The sequence below is a fragment of the Pelecanus crispus genome, chromosome 1, assembly GCF_030463565.1.
Source record: "Pelecanus crispus isolate bPelCri1 chromosome 1, bPelCri1.pri, whole genome shotgun sequence".
In the NCBI taxonomy this organism is placed as follows: domain Eukaryota; kingdom Metazoa; phylum Chordata; class Aves; order Pelecaniformes; family Pelecanidae; genus Pelecanus; species Pelecanus crispus.
Window position 1 is genome coordinate 197,127,338 of NC_134643.1, and position 14,210 is coordinate 197,141,547.

A 14,210-nucleotide genomic window follows, 5' to 3' on the forward strand; every position below is an offset into this window, starting at 1 on the left:
CAGTCACATAGTAATTAGTGTATCAGACCTCATCTAAGGGATATTAATTGACCATGAATAATCCCAGTAACTAAAGGGATTAAACTCAATTTTATTGAAATACCCCCTAAAAATGGATTTAGTGTACACCTTACTAGCTGGTTTCAGTATTCAAAACTAAATGCTGCTGTAGTAGACATTGCCCTATTGGAATGCCTATGTTATTTTTGTTTCTTAAACTAGAAGTTAGATTGTGCAATTCCAAAGAATGTATAGGAATTGCAACAGAAAAACAGTACTTATTAGCAATATACTACAATCAAACTGTTATATGAAGTGTTAAACCTAGTCCTTAATTCAATAGTTAATGAATCATATTTAACATGAAGACACTGATAAGTACCGAAACAGACAATATCTACCACAATTTTGAAAAGGCAGAAACTTATAAATTCAGAAGTCTAGTGACTCAGGCAGTCAAATTTCATCTTAAGCCATCCATGCATGTTTTAGATAGCTCCTCTCTCAAAGCTGCTAAAAACAAACACACCCCCAACTCTTCTTAAAAGGGATCCAATCTTTAATCCCTGTGTAGCATTAATGCTAATTTTTACTCTTCTACTTCAGCACTTGTTTCTTTGAGCGCATTGCTCTGTTTGTGGATAAATGCAGTGGCTTTTGATTCCAATTCTCCCAGCTGTTCAAGTGAAGAGACACATGGATCTTGATCTTTAACAGTATCCAACAGCTTGCACATCTTCTCCCGAATGCGTTGAGAATATCGCAAAGGGGTTACAATTGCCAGGTCTTTAGCACTGGTGTCGTTTGCCTCATGGTCCATCGTCGCACTTAGGAAAATTAAAAAAAAAAAAATCACTAAACATAGGCACACCATCATACAAGTTACCTCTGTAGCATCTAGCAGGAACAGCAAGTTGTGATTCCTGTTCAAGTCTTTCCCATTCCCATAGCCAAAGGAAAAGGGAAACAGGCCCTTTCCCATTCATACAGTTAAAACCAGATGTACAACTCTTTTCTTGGGCAAAATATTTTAATCTGGAGAACCTCCTGAAAAGAGTTTCCAAGGGAAGATTCTCCCCCACTACATCAGAGGGAAACTGTTCTTCCTGCTGTGAGGGACAGCAGGCAGCTGCTAGGAGTCCAGCTTCATCAGATGCCAAAGCTGAGCACAGCTTTCCTATGTCTGCTATCTTAGAAGAAACTTTGAGACCAAAAAGAATGTAAATGTTACCTGTTTTGTCCTGAGATTACTACCCAGATTTTTGCCTCAAGATAATCTTTACAGGACAGTTACATTTTGTTCACTTCTGTCCTACAACATACAACCACACCTACATTGGAAAAGGGGAGGGCTGGAGACACCTACTTTTCTCTTTACCTGGCTTAGTGTAGAACTGCTACTGCCATGTGGGCTGTGGGAGGGGATCCTAAACCTGGCATTTATCTCTCTGCCACAAAAAGGTTTGATTACTCTGTAGTGAGGGATTCACAAAGCAAGAGAGTTTGAATAAATAGAGGGATCTTTCAAAAAAGACTTCCTTCTGAAGGAAGAGGAAGCGATCCTAAAAAACGAGGGTTCCGAGAGCTTTTAACTAGGTGTTCACAAATGCAGTGCCTCCCTGTTTCAACAGGACACAAACATTACTGTTGCCCCAGGCACTGCAAACTTTCCATAGTTACCTGAAGTAATCTTACCTTTCCAAGTTTGGTGTGGTAGATGGATTGTATGTCATTAAATAAGATGTGTCATTCTTATCAGGAGAATTAACTGCTCTTACTGTATCTTTCACCCCATTCTCATTCTGCTCTTCCTTTTCACATTTTCCCTTCTTTTTTGCACGTTCTTTAGTCTTATGCTTTTTATTCTTTTTTGGCAAGATCTCTTCTCTTGGTTTCAAATCTAAATCCATTTCTTTTTGGGTAACTTCACTGCTAGTCTCTGCCTTATTTTCATCACTCTCTGCTTTTTGGTCATCCTCAGAGCCAAGATCCTTGAAGGCCTCCTGAACCTGCTCTACAGATGAATTTGGTTCCTTGCTGACTTCCACTACATCACTTAAATGAGCTTCTGTCACAGTTCCCCCTAAAATTGAAATATTGAAGAAAGTACAGTTGTGATTAGTTACAATTAAAGAGAAGTTAATGTTTAAGAGAAATCTCTGAAATCTTAAAGCCTTAGATGAGAATGAAAGTTAAGTACGTGCTGAGTCTGAGCCACAGCAATTTAAGTTACTAACAACTTTAGTCACCTTCAAGAACCCGCAACCTGAAAACTCAGGCTAAGTACATCTTGGGAAGTCATTCTCTTCCTTCCCAAGCACAGCAGCTCTGAACAAGTATCACAGTCAGTTTCTGGGATCAAATACTTGTCAGGTTATGTTATATCGAAGATGAATGTATATGGCTAGCTTGCTTCCAAAATTGGAATATTTACCATCTTTAATTGACGCTATGCCATAACACAACCGTGCATCTGCTAGTGAAGGAGTTTGTGTCAGGGGCAACTGATTTTTAGCTCACAAGAATGTTTTTATTTACTCTTTACCAGGCTAAAATAGCTGGACAACATTGCTTTGATAGAATTTAAGTAGTAAGTTTGAATACAAAAGCATCTCCACTACTCGTTTTAATATGCCCACAATTGAGAAGTATTAGTTTAGTCAAGGTTGTTTTCAAAGACAACTGAGTACAAAATGATCACAGAGAAGTTTCCCTGACATAGAATTTAATATAGGCACAAATAGTTTAAACAGTTAGCTTGTGTTGCCCGTCAAGCCAGACATTTAACTAGAATAGAGTACTCAGACTTACCATCCTCAGACTTAAAAAGGCTTTCGGTATTTTTCATAGTATCTATTAGTGTGTGTCGTAGTTCATCTTTAGGCTGGAAAAAAGTTGTATTGTTTTAGAAAAACAATTCCAAAATTAATCATGGTTTCAGCTTATTTGGTATAACAGTTACAGGGAAAGCGGTACAGACCATGTGATGTTCATGTTACAAACCCTTTATTTAATGCTGTTCAGACATAAGTCAGAACACAAGCAAATCCTCTATTTTCTGCATTTTGTGCACTACGCCTGTATTCGATGCCCTGAAATCTTGCTGATATTAAAGCGCAGGAATTCAGTCCATCAATAAATGTAAAATTAAGTTCTGTTTTGGGTTTCTAGCGATACTAGAAGTCTCAGTCCTTAATTTCTTCTAGGCAAAACATCATATGGTATTTTGATGATCCTAAACCTTTCTTCTTTAAAGTAGTAAATATCTACAGTGGTTACAGAGCAAACCAAATCCAATTTTTTATGTTCAAGTAGGTCACGTGGCTCTCCTTCACTATAAAAGGATTTATTAAAATCAGAAGTAGTTGTATTTTATATACCATACTTCCATGCCTTTTTATTTGTTTAACTCAAACTTCAAGGCAAGCTGCTCACCATTGCTCCTGCCAAAATGGCCTCCTCATAGACAGCAATAAGCTTTTCAAGAGGGCCCATCTGTTCAAGACGCATACAGCAGATCCAATATTTTGCAAGCTTTTTAGCCCCAGGAATGTTGTGTGTCAGATCTTCCAACATGGCACGTACTTCATCACCTTGACATCCCTGAAGTCAACACAAGAGCAGAGATTTAAATGCACTGAAAACTTCAGGTGCTGTATTTTAGCTGGTTTTGAACTAGAAAGCAAGTATTTTTTCTTTCTTTGGAGAGGAATCCTGCAAGTTGAAGATGGCAAGTATTTCCAAGACTGAACTATGAACTTGAGCAGAAGAATTGTCATTCACCTATTCTTCCAAATGAGAATTATTTATACAGTATTGTAAGTAGGAGGGATAGTAGAATGCATAGACATCTTCAGAACTACTTAAAACAGACTTTTCAGAAGTCCAGGCAAGTTTCTGCAAATGCAAACTTGTTTTAGATTAATTACTTCATAGCTAGTCTTATTATATTATAGCTTTCTAGTCTCATTACATTATAGCTTTTCTACTTTTATTATGTTACGATTATTGCCTAATCTTATTGGCTAGTTCAGTAAGTTAGGGAAGCTTAAGTGAGAACTAATTTCTTCAGGTGTCAGCAAAAAGCTATGATATTGCTTAACCTGGGGAGCAATTAGTCCCCTGCATCTGATTCACAGGTCCAGCGCACCTATAGTACTTGCATGTTGTAGGGACCTATATGATTAGAACTCAGAGGGCAAGGGACTGAATACCTGTTCGGTTAACTGCAGACATTCTGTGAGAGTCTTGTTGACCTTTTCGCTATGTAAAACATGCTCTGAAGAATCACCAGAAGAGAATTCTTGTTCTTCACTTTTAGACTGGGATCCCAGAAACACAGATATAGGAGGTCTCCTCATCACTTTTCCTCTAGATGCCCTCCATTCATCCAGGCGAGCTCTGCATTTAAAATATTATTAGCTGAAGTGACAGATGTTTTATCTTTTTTACATTGACTGACACTAACTAGGGTAAGTCATACAAAGATGTACTTCCGAGATAGTTCTCTCCCTTTAATCCTAAAAGGAACACAGCTGCCATTTAGACCTGCATGGAAATTTCAGAACCATGTTATCACTATCTGCTTTAGGCATCTATCAGGTCAGAACACTTTAATCTCTCCCTTTCCAGCAGCAACAAGAGACTTAGGCTACAGACTCTTTTTTTCTTTTTTTCCAAGAGAGGGTAAAAACTGTTTGTGATTTATTCATCTGTGCCACCTCTCTTCTCTAATCCCACTTCAAACCAAAAAATTAGAAACTATCTCTAAAGGCACAAAGCATGGAGAGCAGCCCAAAACAACCTTATCACACAGCTTAAGATCTGAAACTGATGTACAAGTATAATTCAGTCTTTGTATATATTTCATTTCAACCCAAACCCCCCCAACCACCAATTTTTAGTAAATGTGACTTTCTACAAGCTCTACCAAGAATACCAAACAACTTTTAGATTATTAATCTTCACCCCATCATCTAAGCTGCAAAATATGTCATTGACAAGTGCTCTCCTTCAGTCCATAAACATGTTAACTTCTGTATACATCCTGCATCAGTCAGCTTTTTTTTTTTCCCTCTTAAAGCAGTGGCACACATGTGCAGTTTGCTTACAGGATTATCTGTCATGCTTAAGGCTGTCACACCAGTTAGCCTAAAAACCAGAGAACTTGAGCAATATACATTTTCTATTTATAATCACACAGGACAAGCTGTAAGCCTGAAGAGCTGCTGCAATTATTCTGAATCCTGATTTCTCAGTATTAAGTCTACAGTTTTAGTCAACTACCCTTGGGCATCAAGTTCAAACACTCAGTTCTCTTATTTGCCAGCACATCTACAGCAAGAAATAGGTCAAAATAGATGTTCTTGGAAAGAAGGTTTAAATACCTTCCAAGATCAAGCTATGACAGTGAATAATTCAGTTACCTTCTCTCTTCTGCTGACTCTTTTTGCAGAACAGATTTTCTGTTGCCATTAGTTTTAGAATCCCATCCTGATTTTGTACCAGGAACAACAGAAATTGGTTTTGCTGCAGCTTCTGGTCTTGCATCTTCACAAAGATCTGCACATTTCTTCACTTGTAGTTTTCTGCCGTCAGAAATGTTAGAAGCAGCCTTCGGTGGCTGTGGTCCCCTTCCACCAATCATTTTTTGGACTTTCTTTGGTGCTACAGCAGATGTCAGTTGCCATTTCTTCAGACTGGACTGTGAGTTAGTAGCAGCTTTGTCAGATGGTTTGCTCTGGAATGGGAGGACACCATTTGGTTTTACAGAATTAGGGCAGTTTGTGACTTTGATGGTCTTCAGAACTATACTGCTGCTCATGGACAAAGAACTTGCTACTGGTTTGGTGGCAAAAGGAAGAAGCTTCTTGTCTGGCAAAGAACTCTTTTCCCCCTCGCTTTTTGGTGCTTTTCGGAAGGAGTTTATCTTGGATTGGATAACTTTGCCACGATATGTACCAAGCACTGGCTTCTTTGGTAGGCTGACACTTGAATTTTGTTTTTCTGCAATCAATTGCTTCTCTTTTATGCTTTTTATTTGCAAGAAGGACTTGCTAAGTGACACATGCTGAGATTTTATTTCAGCAACTTCATCCTTGGAAGCATGATCTTCAGGATTATAGTTTGTGCTTGATATGGAGTTTGTCAGTGTGATTGTGGAAGAGTTTAAAATAACATTTTTTCCTGACGTTCCGCTTGATTGGTCCCATGACAGTTTATTAGCATTCTCTTTATTTTCCTGAAATCAAAAGCATATCCATGGAGATGTTAGAAGTACATTCATGCTGCATGTTACTTGTTCCGAAGAGGGTTTCATAGAATCATAGAATGCTTTGGGTTGGAAGGGACCTTTTGAGATCATCTAGCCCAACCCCCCTGCAGTGAGCAGGGACAGCTTTAACCAGATCAGGTTGCTCAGAGCCCCATCCAACCTCACCTTGAATGTTGCCAGGGATGGGTCCTCCACTACCTCTCTGGGCAACCTGTTCCAGTACTTGACCACCTTCATTGTAAAAAATTTCTTTCTCATGTCTAGTCTAAATCTATTCTTCTTTAGTTTAAATCCGTTATTCCTTGTCCTGTCACAACAGGCCTCACTAAAAAGATTCTCCCCATCTTTCCTGTAGGCCCCCTTTAAGTACTGGAAGGTGGCAATAAGGTCTCCTCACAGCCTTCTCTTCTCCAGGCTTCTCCCAACTCTCTCAGCCTGGCCTCATAGGAGAGGTGTTCCAGCCCTCGGATCATTTTGGTGGCCTTCTTCTGGACCCGCTCCAACAGGTCCATGTCCTTCTTGTGCTGAGAGCCCCAGAGCTGGATGCAGTACTCCAGGTGAGGTCTCACCAGAGCAGAGTAGAGAGGCAGAATCACCTCCCTCGACCTGCTAGCCACACTTCTTTTGATGCATCCCAGGATACAGTTGGCTTTCTGGGCTGCAAGCGCACATTGCCAGCTCATGTCCAGCTTTTCATCTACCAGTACCCCCAAGTCCTTCTCTGCAGGGCTGCTCTTAATCTCTTCATCCCCCAACCTGTACTGATATCGGGGGTTGCCCCATCCCAGGTGCAGGACCTTGCACTTGGCCTTGTTGAACCTCATGAGGTTCACACAGGCCCGCCTCTCCAGCTTGTCCAGGTCCCTCTGGATGACATCTCGTCCTCCTGGTGTGTCAACCGCACCACTCAGCTTGGTGACATCTGCAAACTTGCTGAGGTTGCACTCTATCCCACTGTCTATGTCATTGATGAAGATGTTAAATAGCACCGGTCCCAGTACGGACCCCTGAGGGACCCCACTTGTCACCAGTCTCCACATTTCACTCACTTCCAGGACTAAAGTGATTAACAGTAAATGCTACTTTTAAGTTTCTATGAAAGTAACGTATATATACTGAGGAGAATATTTGTCAACTGTTATTGCAGAATTCACATAAAAATATCAAATAAGGATTATTTAAACTCTGCCTTGGAAACAAGGCCTAACCTGAGGGTTACACTCCTTTTACAGAAACAACTCTTTAAAGTAACTGCTGGCTTGTAACTGCCAAAATCACCTTCTAAGAAGAGCCATAAATTAGAAACTTGCTTTGGGTTGTATATAGTCAAAAGCAGTATCTCAGTTTGCATACCCCATCACTTAATGGCAGCACCATTCCTCTGATTAGTGTGGATAGCCTACTAACACAAGATAGTGAGTAAAGCCTTTAATTAGGGCATTAGGACATGCTACCAGAAGAGGGGGAATTTTTCTTATTAATGAGCTATAGGATGCCGTAGGTAAGAATAGACACATGAGTTTTATATGGCCTTACTAATTCCTGAAACTCTCAATCATATGTTCTCAGGATAACCCTAGCCCAAAGGCCATGAGAAGTGGGACCTAGCCTCTTCCTCCACAGATGCTCTACAGCAACTAATTCAGCACTGTCCAAGCAGCAGCTTACAGAAGAGTGAAAGATCCAAAGGCAGGAAAAAAAAACATGTGAATGACACATGGAAGTCTGCAGAAGCTGATACTCTTCTTCTTTAAGGAAGATGCCCTTGAATTGTAAGAAAACTACACTGCGTCTCATTTCCTGATCCGCCATTCAGGCTTAGAAGTTAGATTTGACCAAGGCAATAACTAGACCTTGAGTACAAGGGCTGCTGTTTAAGGAAGCTACGTAGTTTAACTCAACTTTAAAATCACATGAGACATTAAGACAGACCAAAATATCTCCCTTCAGGAAATTTCTAAAAAACCCCTTTGTTTTCACTTTTGGAGTAGTTCCCCTCAACACTCAATTTTGAAATTTTAAGGTTTTCACTTTCATCCTCAAATAACCCCAGGTCTCTCGAATCTTTCAGAACCCAAACTCAAAACCATCTAATATGAACACAGGTTTTGTGTCAATGTTTTTCCTCACCTTTCACTGAGAACAGGTCTGGAGAAGAAGCTGTATTTTGCTATTTCTAAGCAGCACAGCCATGTGCATCTTAATTCTGGAAGAGTGACACAAAATGGTATAGGGAAAACATTCCCTTGAACTCTGATTAGGTATTAGCATCTAATTCTGATCACATTAGATTTGCCAGCATCATATTCAACAGTTAGTTTTTTTAGTAGTTTGGTTTTCTTCCAAGTAACAGTAGAATAATAGAAGAAGTATCTACTCTGACAGAAGACCCTGCTCAGATTTTAAATAACTTCTCTGAAGACTGAAAATATATCCAAAAAGTTCTGAGAGTCTCAAGAAAAGTTGCTAAATTTTAATCATTATTTCAGCAATAAATTGTATCCTCTTTAACCCCCTATCCAGTCAGGTACAAACTGAATATCAGTATGAACCATTACATACAGCAACAGCTCCCTAAAAAGCATATATCAAGCAGTCACTGAACATCACTGAATGAAGTTTTAACAAACTGCATCTCTGCACCTGCAAACTTCTCATGCTCTGGAAGTCGTATAACTTAAATACAGTTTGAGTGGAATGTTGCAGCCACAGAAACAGAATGCCATTGGTATTCGAGTACCAGTCAAAAACTTACCATTCCTGGCTTTGGAGATGTTGAGAGCTGTGTTTTGTCTTGCAGTTTATTGCTAGTTGCTCTCCTAGTTCTGCTACTGCTTAAAAAAAAAGAAGACATCTTAAATCATCCTGCAACATAACAAAAGACTGTATTTTTAGAGTAAGTTCATATGGTCCAGGTGGCAGTCTGCAGGCTGAATTCACACTGAAGCACTTCTGTTCAGCTTGTACTCTTCCTCCAGAAAAAATAAACGGCTAAGCAACCACTGATCAGGGCCCTGGCTGCAAAATATCCCTTCTTGCACCATGAAGAGCTGGCTAACAGAGGGGAAAAACAGAGAACAGACCCTATTTACTGCATGTGCCATTCTCATGTTTAAGGATGAGCACCAACCTCTCTGGCCTGATGCATCTGCTACAGAAGGTCAAGTTTCTAAATGCTGCAGTTGAGGCAGAAGAGGGAGCAGCACAAGGAGTTGAAGCTCAGCTACTGCAGTCTTCAGAGGCCAAGCCATTTGAGGCGAGTCTGAACATAGTTCCTACCACACTGACAGGTTCCAAAACCTGTAGTCAGGCACCAGAGCTGGCACCAGACTATCCAGTGAGTAACAAAACCACCAAGACCAGTACTGTCTCCTAGCAACTATGAAAATGTATTGACAGCTCAGAAGAAAAATATCTCAATTTAAAGTTACAAATCCAAATTCTTCCTCAAAATGCCTCATGATGCATTCACATATGAAACATGTGTCACTACTGCATGTGACTGAAAATTAACATTCCAGTTAGAGCAACTGATATCTTTGAATCAGATGATCTCCTGGAAGCTAGCTGAGTTGAAAATTAAGACAAATATACATTAGTGACTTTGAAATGCTGGAGAAAGCGGTCTGCATCACACTGTCAGAGAACAGATGTTAAGGGAACCGATGAGAAGTCAACAGTGCAGAACAGTGATAGCTTCACAAAAGGGAAATATCTGCAAAATAAACGCATTAGTCATACCCACATACATGATGGCTCTAAACAATGAGTTAACTGAAGACTATGAAAAGCCCTGGAATTTAACAGCCAGAGAAGAAACTGAAAGCAAGGAAAAGTAAAGTAGATCAAGTGCTAAACTGAGAGTATTGCTACAATGAAAGCAGTTGGCACTGATTTTCAAACCCAAGATAGTTTTCTACAACATGAAAGCACTTGCCTCTTCCTGCTACGCAGAGCAAATCTTTGGCAGATTATATTTACCCTTCTGTGCTGTTGAATGTACAACCATGCTACCTCAAGTATACAAAATGTTAAAAAAGACTTCCCATTTAGATGGGAACAAATTTCAGACAAAATTACCATTTGCAAAAACATTTAAATAAGTGACAAATCTATACCATGAAATAATGTTAGAGCTAGAACCCTCTGTACTCCTTCACACCACTGTCTTCTCCAGAGAAACTTCTGTTGCTTATTGAAAGGTGTCCTGGTTTCAGCTGGGATAGAGCTAGTTTTCCTCCTAATAATTGGTATAGTGCTGTGTTTTGGATTTAGCACGAGAATAATGTTGATAACACACTGATGTTTTAGTTGTTGCTGAGCAGTGCTTACACTAAGTCAAGGACTTTTCATCTTCTCATACTGCCCTGACAGCAAGGAGGCTGGAGATGCACAAGAAGCTGGGAGGGGACACAGCCACAACAGCTGACCCCAACTGACCAAACAGATACTCCATACCATATGACATCATGCTCAGTATATAAACTGGGGGGAGTTGGCCAGCAGTGGGGGCACAGCCACTGCTTGGGAGCTGGCTGGGCATTGGTGGTAAGCAATTGCATTGTGCATCACTTGTTTTGTATATTCTTTTATCATTATTATTATTATTTTCCCTTGCTTTTCTGTCCTATTAAATTGTCTTTATCTCAACCCACGAGTTTTACCTTTTTTCCAATTCTCTCACCCATCCCACTGCAGGGGGCAGTGAGCAAACAGCTGTGTGGTGTTTAGCTGCCTGCCAGGTTAAACCACAACAGAAGGTCTTATTTGAAATGTCCAGACTTTAGACGACAGCAGGAAGATTTAAATACAAGTGAATAAAAAGAACTACTACTAATTGGTGGTAGGTGCCCACATCCTGTTTACAGAACAGTATGCCTACCTGCTGGCCATCACACAGGCTGGGTTTTATTACAGTATATTTGCTTTTAGCAGAAAATAGTGAATTAGTAACTATAAAAATACAATGAAGCTAGATCAAGTGGATTGTGAACACATGCAGCATAGCCTGAATAGAAAGTGGGGAAAAAAAAACATTATTTGCAAAAGGAACATTATAGAGGCAAAGAGCAATGTGGCATCTGAAATAAGAGCTCCACCATGAAGGTATCCTGTCCTGTTGCAGTCTTTAAAGAAGCAGATAACACACTTCATGAATTGCATCTGTTATGCATTTGCTTAACAAAAACTTTTAGTATTTGCTGACAACAAAAGGACTTCAGAAAATCCATATGGTCACTAGTCTCATTGCATGGTCTCACCTTTTGGTTGAGGTTCTCTGCAAGAACTGCTATTTACATCTTTCCCACCAACCATGGACCTTTTCTAAAGGAATGTAAGCCATAACAGCAACACTACCTGATTGATGCCTGGTTTTCTTGAATGGGCACACCAGAAAAGGTCTTTTTTCTTGATAGATATTCTTCAACTTTTTGTCGTCTTTGTTCTAGTGGGTTTAAAAAAAGAAGACATTAAATTTTAACTAAAACAGTAATGCCAGGCAAACTTTGCCTCTTAGAAAAAAGGAAGTGCAATTAGAAAAGCATCAAGACATTCTAAAACATAGACACTGTAGATTAAGAAAGTCTTTAGTTTAATATTCACAACTTACGATGTTTTACACATTCTCTCATTTCTTGAGAAAGGCTATATTCCAGGGGCAGATAACTAATTTCACAGCTATACAAGATGGCTGTTTTGCTGCACTAAGCTGAAACAAACACAATTTTGTGATCTGAAGAAATCAGGCTCTTTCTTTTACCTTCCGCATACCTGTCCAGTATTTCACATACTTACTGTTGGTTCAGCAAGCACACTTTTCACTTGTGACAGTAGCGAGGTAAGTATAGCACACATGAAAAACACCACGCACGTGAACCCAACTGACCATCTGTAGAATTCTTTGCTTCTCTCCCCTTGTCATCTGGACATCTGCACAAACGTTGGACCAATGGGAGTGTTAATAACAACACAAAATGATCCTGAAAAGGTCCTAAGCCAGCTGTCACTGTCTTAATACAGAAAGTCATTCCAGAACAGGGTACTATTTCCCATGTTTTTGCTGGTTGACTGCACAACAGAGACTTACATCCTTTATAGGACTACACTGTTGATCTTTTTCAGAGACCTTTCCTTATTCGCATAGGGAGGTAGCGACCTTGGCTTGCTGGAAGCAGCTGGGATAAGATGGTCCTGCCACGCAAAGCAAGCTCAAGCATCCACACAGCCAGTCTGGACAGTTAAGACTCCAAGTCTTACAACTGTTTCACATACAGTGGGATGCAAGAGCAAGTAGTTAAAGCATTATCTTTGACTCAGAACAACAATTCCTTTATGGCATTCAGGAACTTACGGCATTGTGCCATCCTCCATCATAGCTGTCTATTCATTCAGCACACTCATTCAGCAGTGGAAGTCTTCAATGAACTCTTATATAAAACCCAACTTCTGCCTCTCCTAGGCAGGCATGAGTCCCCATTTGAATGCTTGCATGTGTTCTTTATCTTTCATATTTTTTCTTGCCCATTTTTCTTGATTCACACTTCAGAAAGCTCTGCAAGGTCCATCAACATGTCCCCTCAATGCTGAGATACTTCTGTATTACTGAAATTCATACAGTAGAAATTTGCTAAAACATTATTGCCTTTGAGGACGTGAATGTTAATCCTGAAAAGAGGCACTTAATTGTGCACCCTCTGTGGTAAAAAGATGTCATCCTATAGGATGGGGTAATTACCCTCAGAAGCTCCTCCTAATATGGGAGAGCTGAAAAAGGCAAGTTCTTTCTCATGCACTGACACAGCAAAGCCTGAAACACACAGCCAGCAGAGTGGATGAGACTTAGGCTTGTGGCAAAACTGCGTTTCACTTAGAATATAGTGCTTTTTTAAGCACGGCTATCCAAGCCCACACTGAATGAAGCCCAAGAGGCAGCATACATCACCTGCTTCTGAAGAGGCGTACACCAGCTAGTATGTACTAGGCAGAGGTGTGTCTGCCAAGAGATGCTGCAGCACAGCAGCGAGCTCAGCGTGCATCCTAGAGCCTCCCAGGCACCATCTGCTTCAGCAACTCAGGCCTCACTGACTCCAAACAACAAAGGCCCATCAAAGCAATCCAGCTCGCTTCACTTGCGGAAGCCAAACCGGTCAGGAAGTAATAAAGAGAAGAGTGCAGGTCTAGATCGGAGCATTTGCTTCTTTCAATAGAATGCTCTGAAGCTAAGGCGTGCCTTTTATGATAAAGAAAGGTTTTTATTCCGGAAGCCTTGCCTGGGCGGGTGGAGAGCACCGGGCCCAGCCTTGCGAGGGGAGGATGAAGCCTCATCGACCCGCTCGCACCGGTCAAAGGCTCTAAGGCCACGATAGCGAGCACTGCTGCCAAGACCTGGCCCGTCTCCGACCCCACCTGAGGCGCTTGCCCTCGTCGCCCGCTTCCCAGAAAGAGCGACCAGCTCCCTTCTCCCACCGGCAGCTCCTCCCTTATCCACCTCGGCCTTACCCGCCGCTACGCGGGGCGGTAACGACGGAGAGCGGTTCGCCCCCTCGGGGCTGCCTCACCTCGGTACGCCGGCTCGGACCTGCGGCTGGCCGGGAGCTGGGGAGGGGAGCGCGCCGCCATGGCCGCCCGCGATAGAACGGCGGTTACGAGGGCTGGCGCGCGGCGCCGCCGCCGTTTGAATCACCCGCCGCCCAGCACCCCCCTGATTGGCCCGGCCACGGGTCTTGAACTGGCCAATGGCGAGCGGGGAGGGCCGTGACGGCTGCGCCTGCTGCGGCGGGCGGGCCGGCAGGGGGCGGGCGGTGGAGCGAGGGGCGGTGGGAAGATGGCGGCCGCTGCTCGGGTCGCCGCTAGAGGGCGCGGGGCGGCCGCGGATGGGCCCTGCTCGGCCGGCGGCTGCGGGCGGCGGGCGGCGGCTGAGGCCTGGTCTGCCGGC

General features: G+C 41.8%; 1 protein-coding gene across 1 annotated transcript; it reads right to left on the reverse strand.

The window, feature by feature from the left end:
* Window positions 1-589: 589 nt before the first annotated feature.
* On the reverse strand, window positions 590-13,894 carry CKAP2 (cytoskeleton associated protein 2). Its single transcript, XM_075727460.1, has 9 exons — window positions 13,834-13,894; window positions 11,633-11,720; window positions 9,030-9,105; window positions 5,427-6,241; window positions 4,215-4,401; window positions 3,436-3,603; window positions 2,812-2,884; window positions 1,696-2,083; window positions 590-827 (listed from the first exon to the last, which is right to left on the reverse strand). Exons 1-9 carry the CDS (start codon window positions 13,892-13,894, stop codon window positions 590-592), a joined length of 2,094 nt encoding a protein of 697 aa, XP_075583575.1.
* Window positions 13,895-14,210: the final 316 nt, after the last annotated feature.

Bases quoted from the DNA above. Each gene is read 5' to 3' on its own strand.
- CKAP2 (XM_075727460.1), bottom strand. From the start codon at position 13,894: ATGGCGGCGCGCTCCCCTCCCCAGCTCCCGGCCAGCCGCAGGTCCGAG. The intron at 9,106-11,632 runs GTAGTGTTGCTG...TTTTTTAAGCAG, and splicing joins GAAAACCAGGCATCAATCAG to TAGCAGAACTAGGAGAGCAA. The intron at 6,242-9,029 runs GTAAGTTTTTGA...TTTTGATTTCAG, and splicing joins CATCTCCAAAGCCAGGAATG to GAAAATAAAGAGAATGCTAA.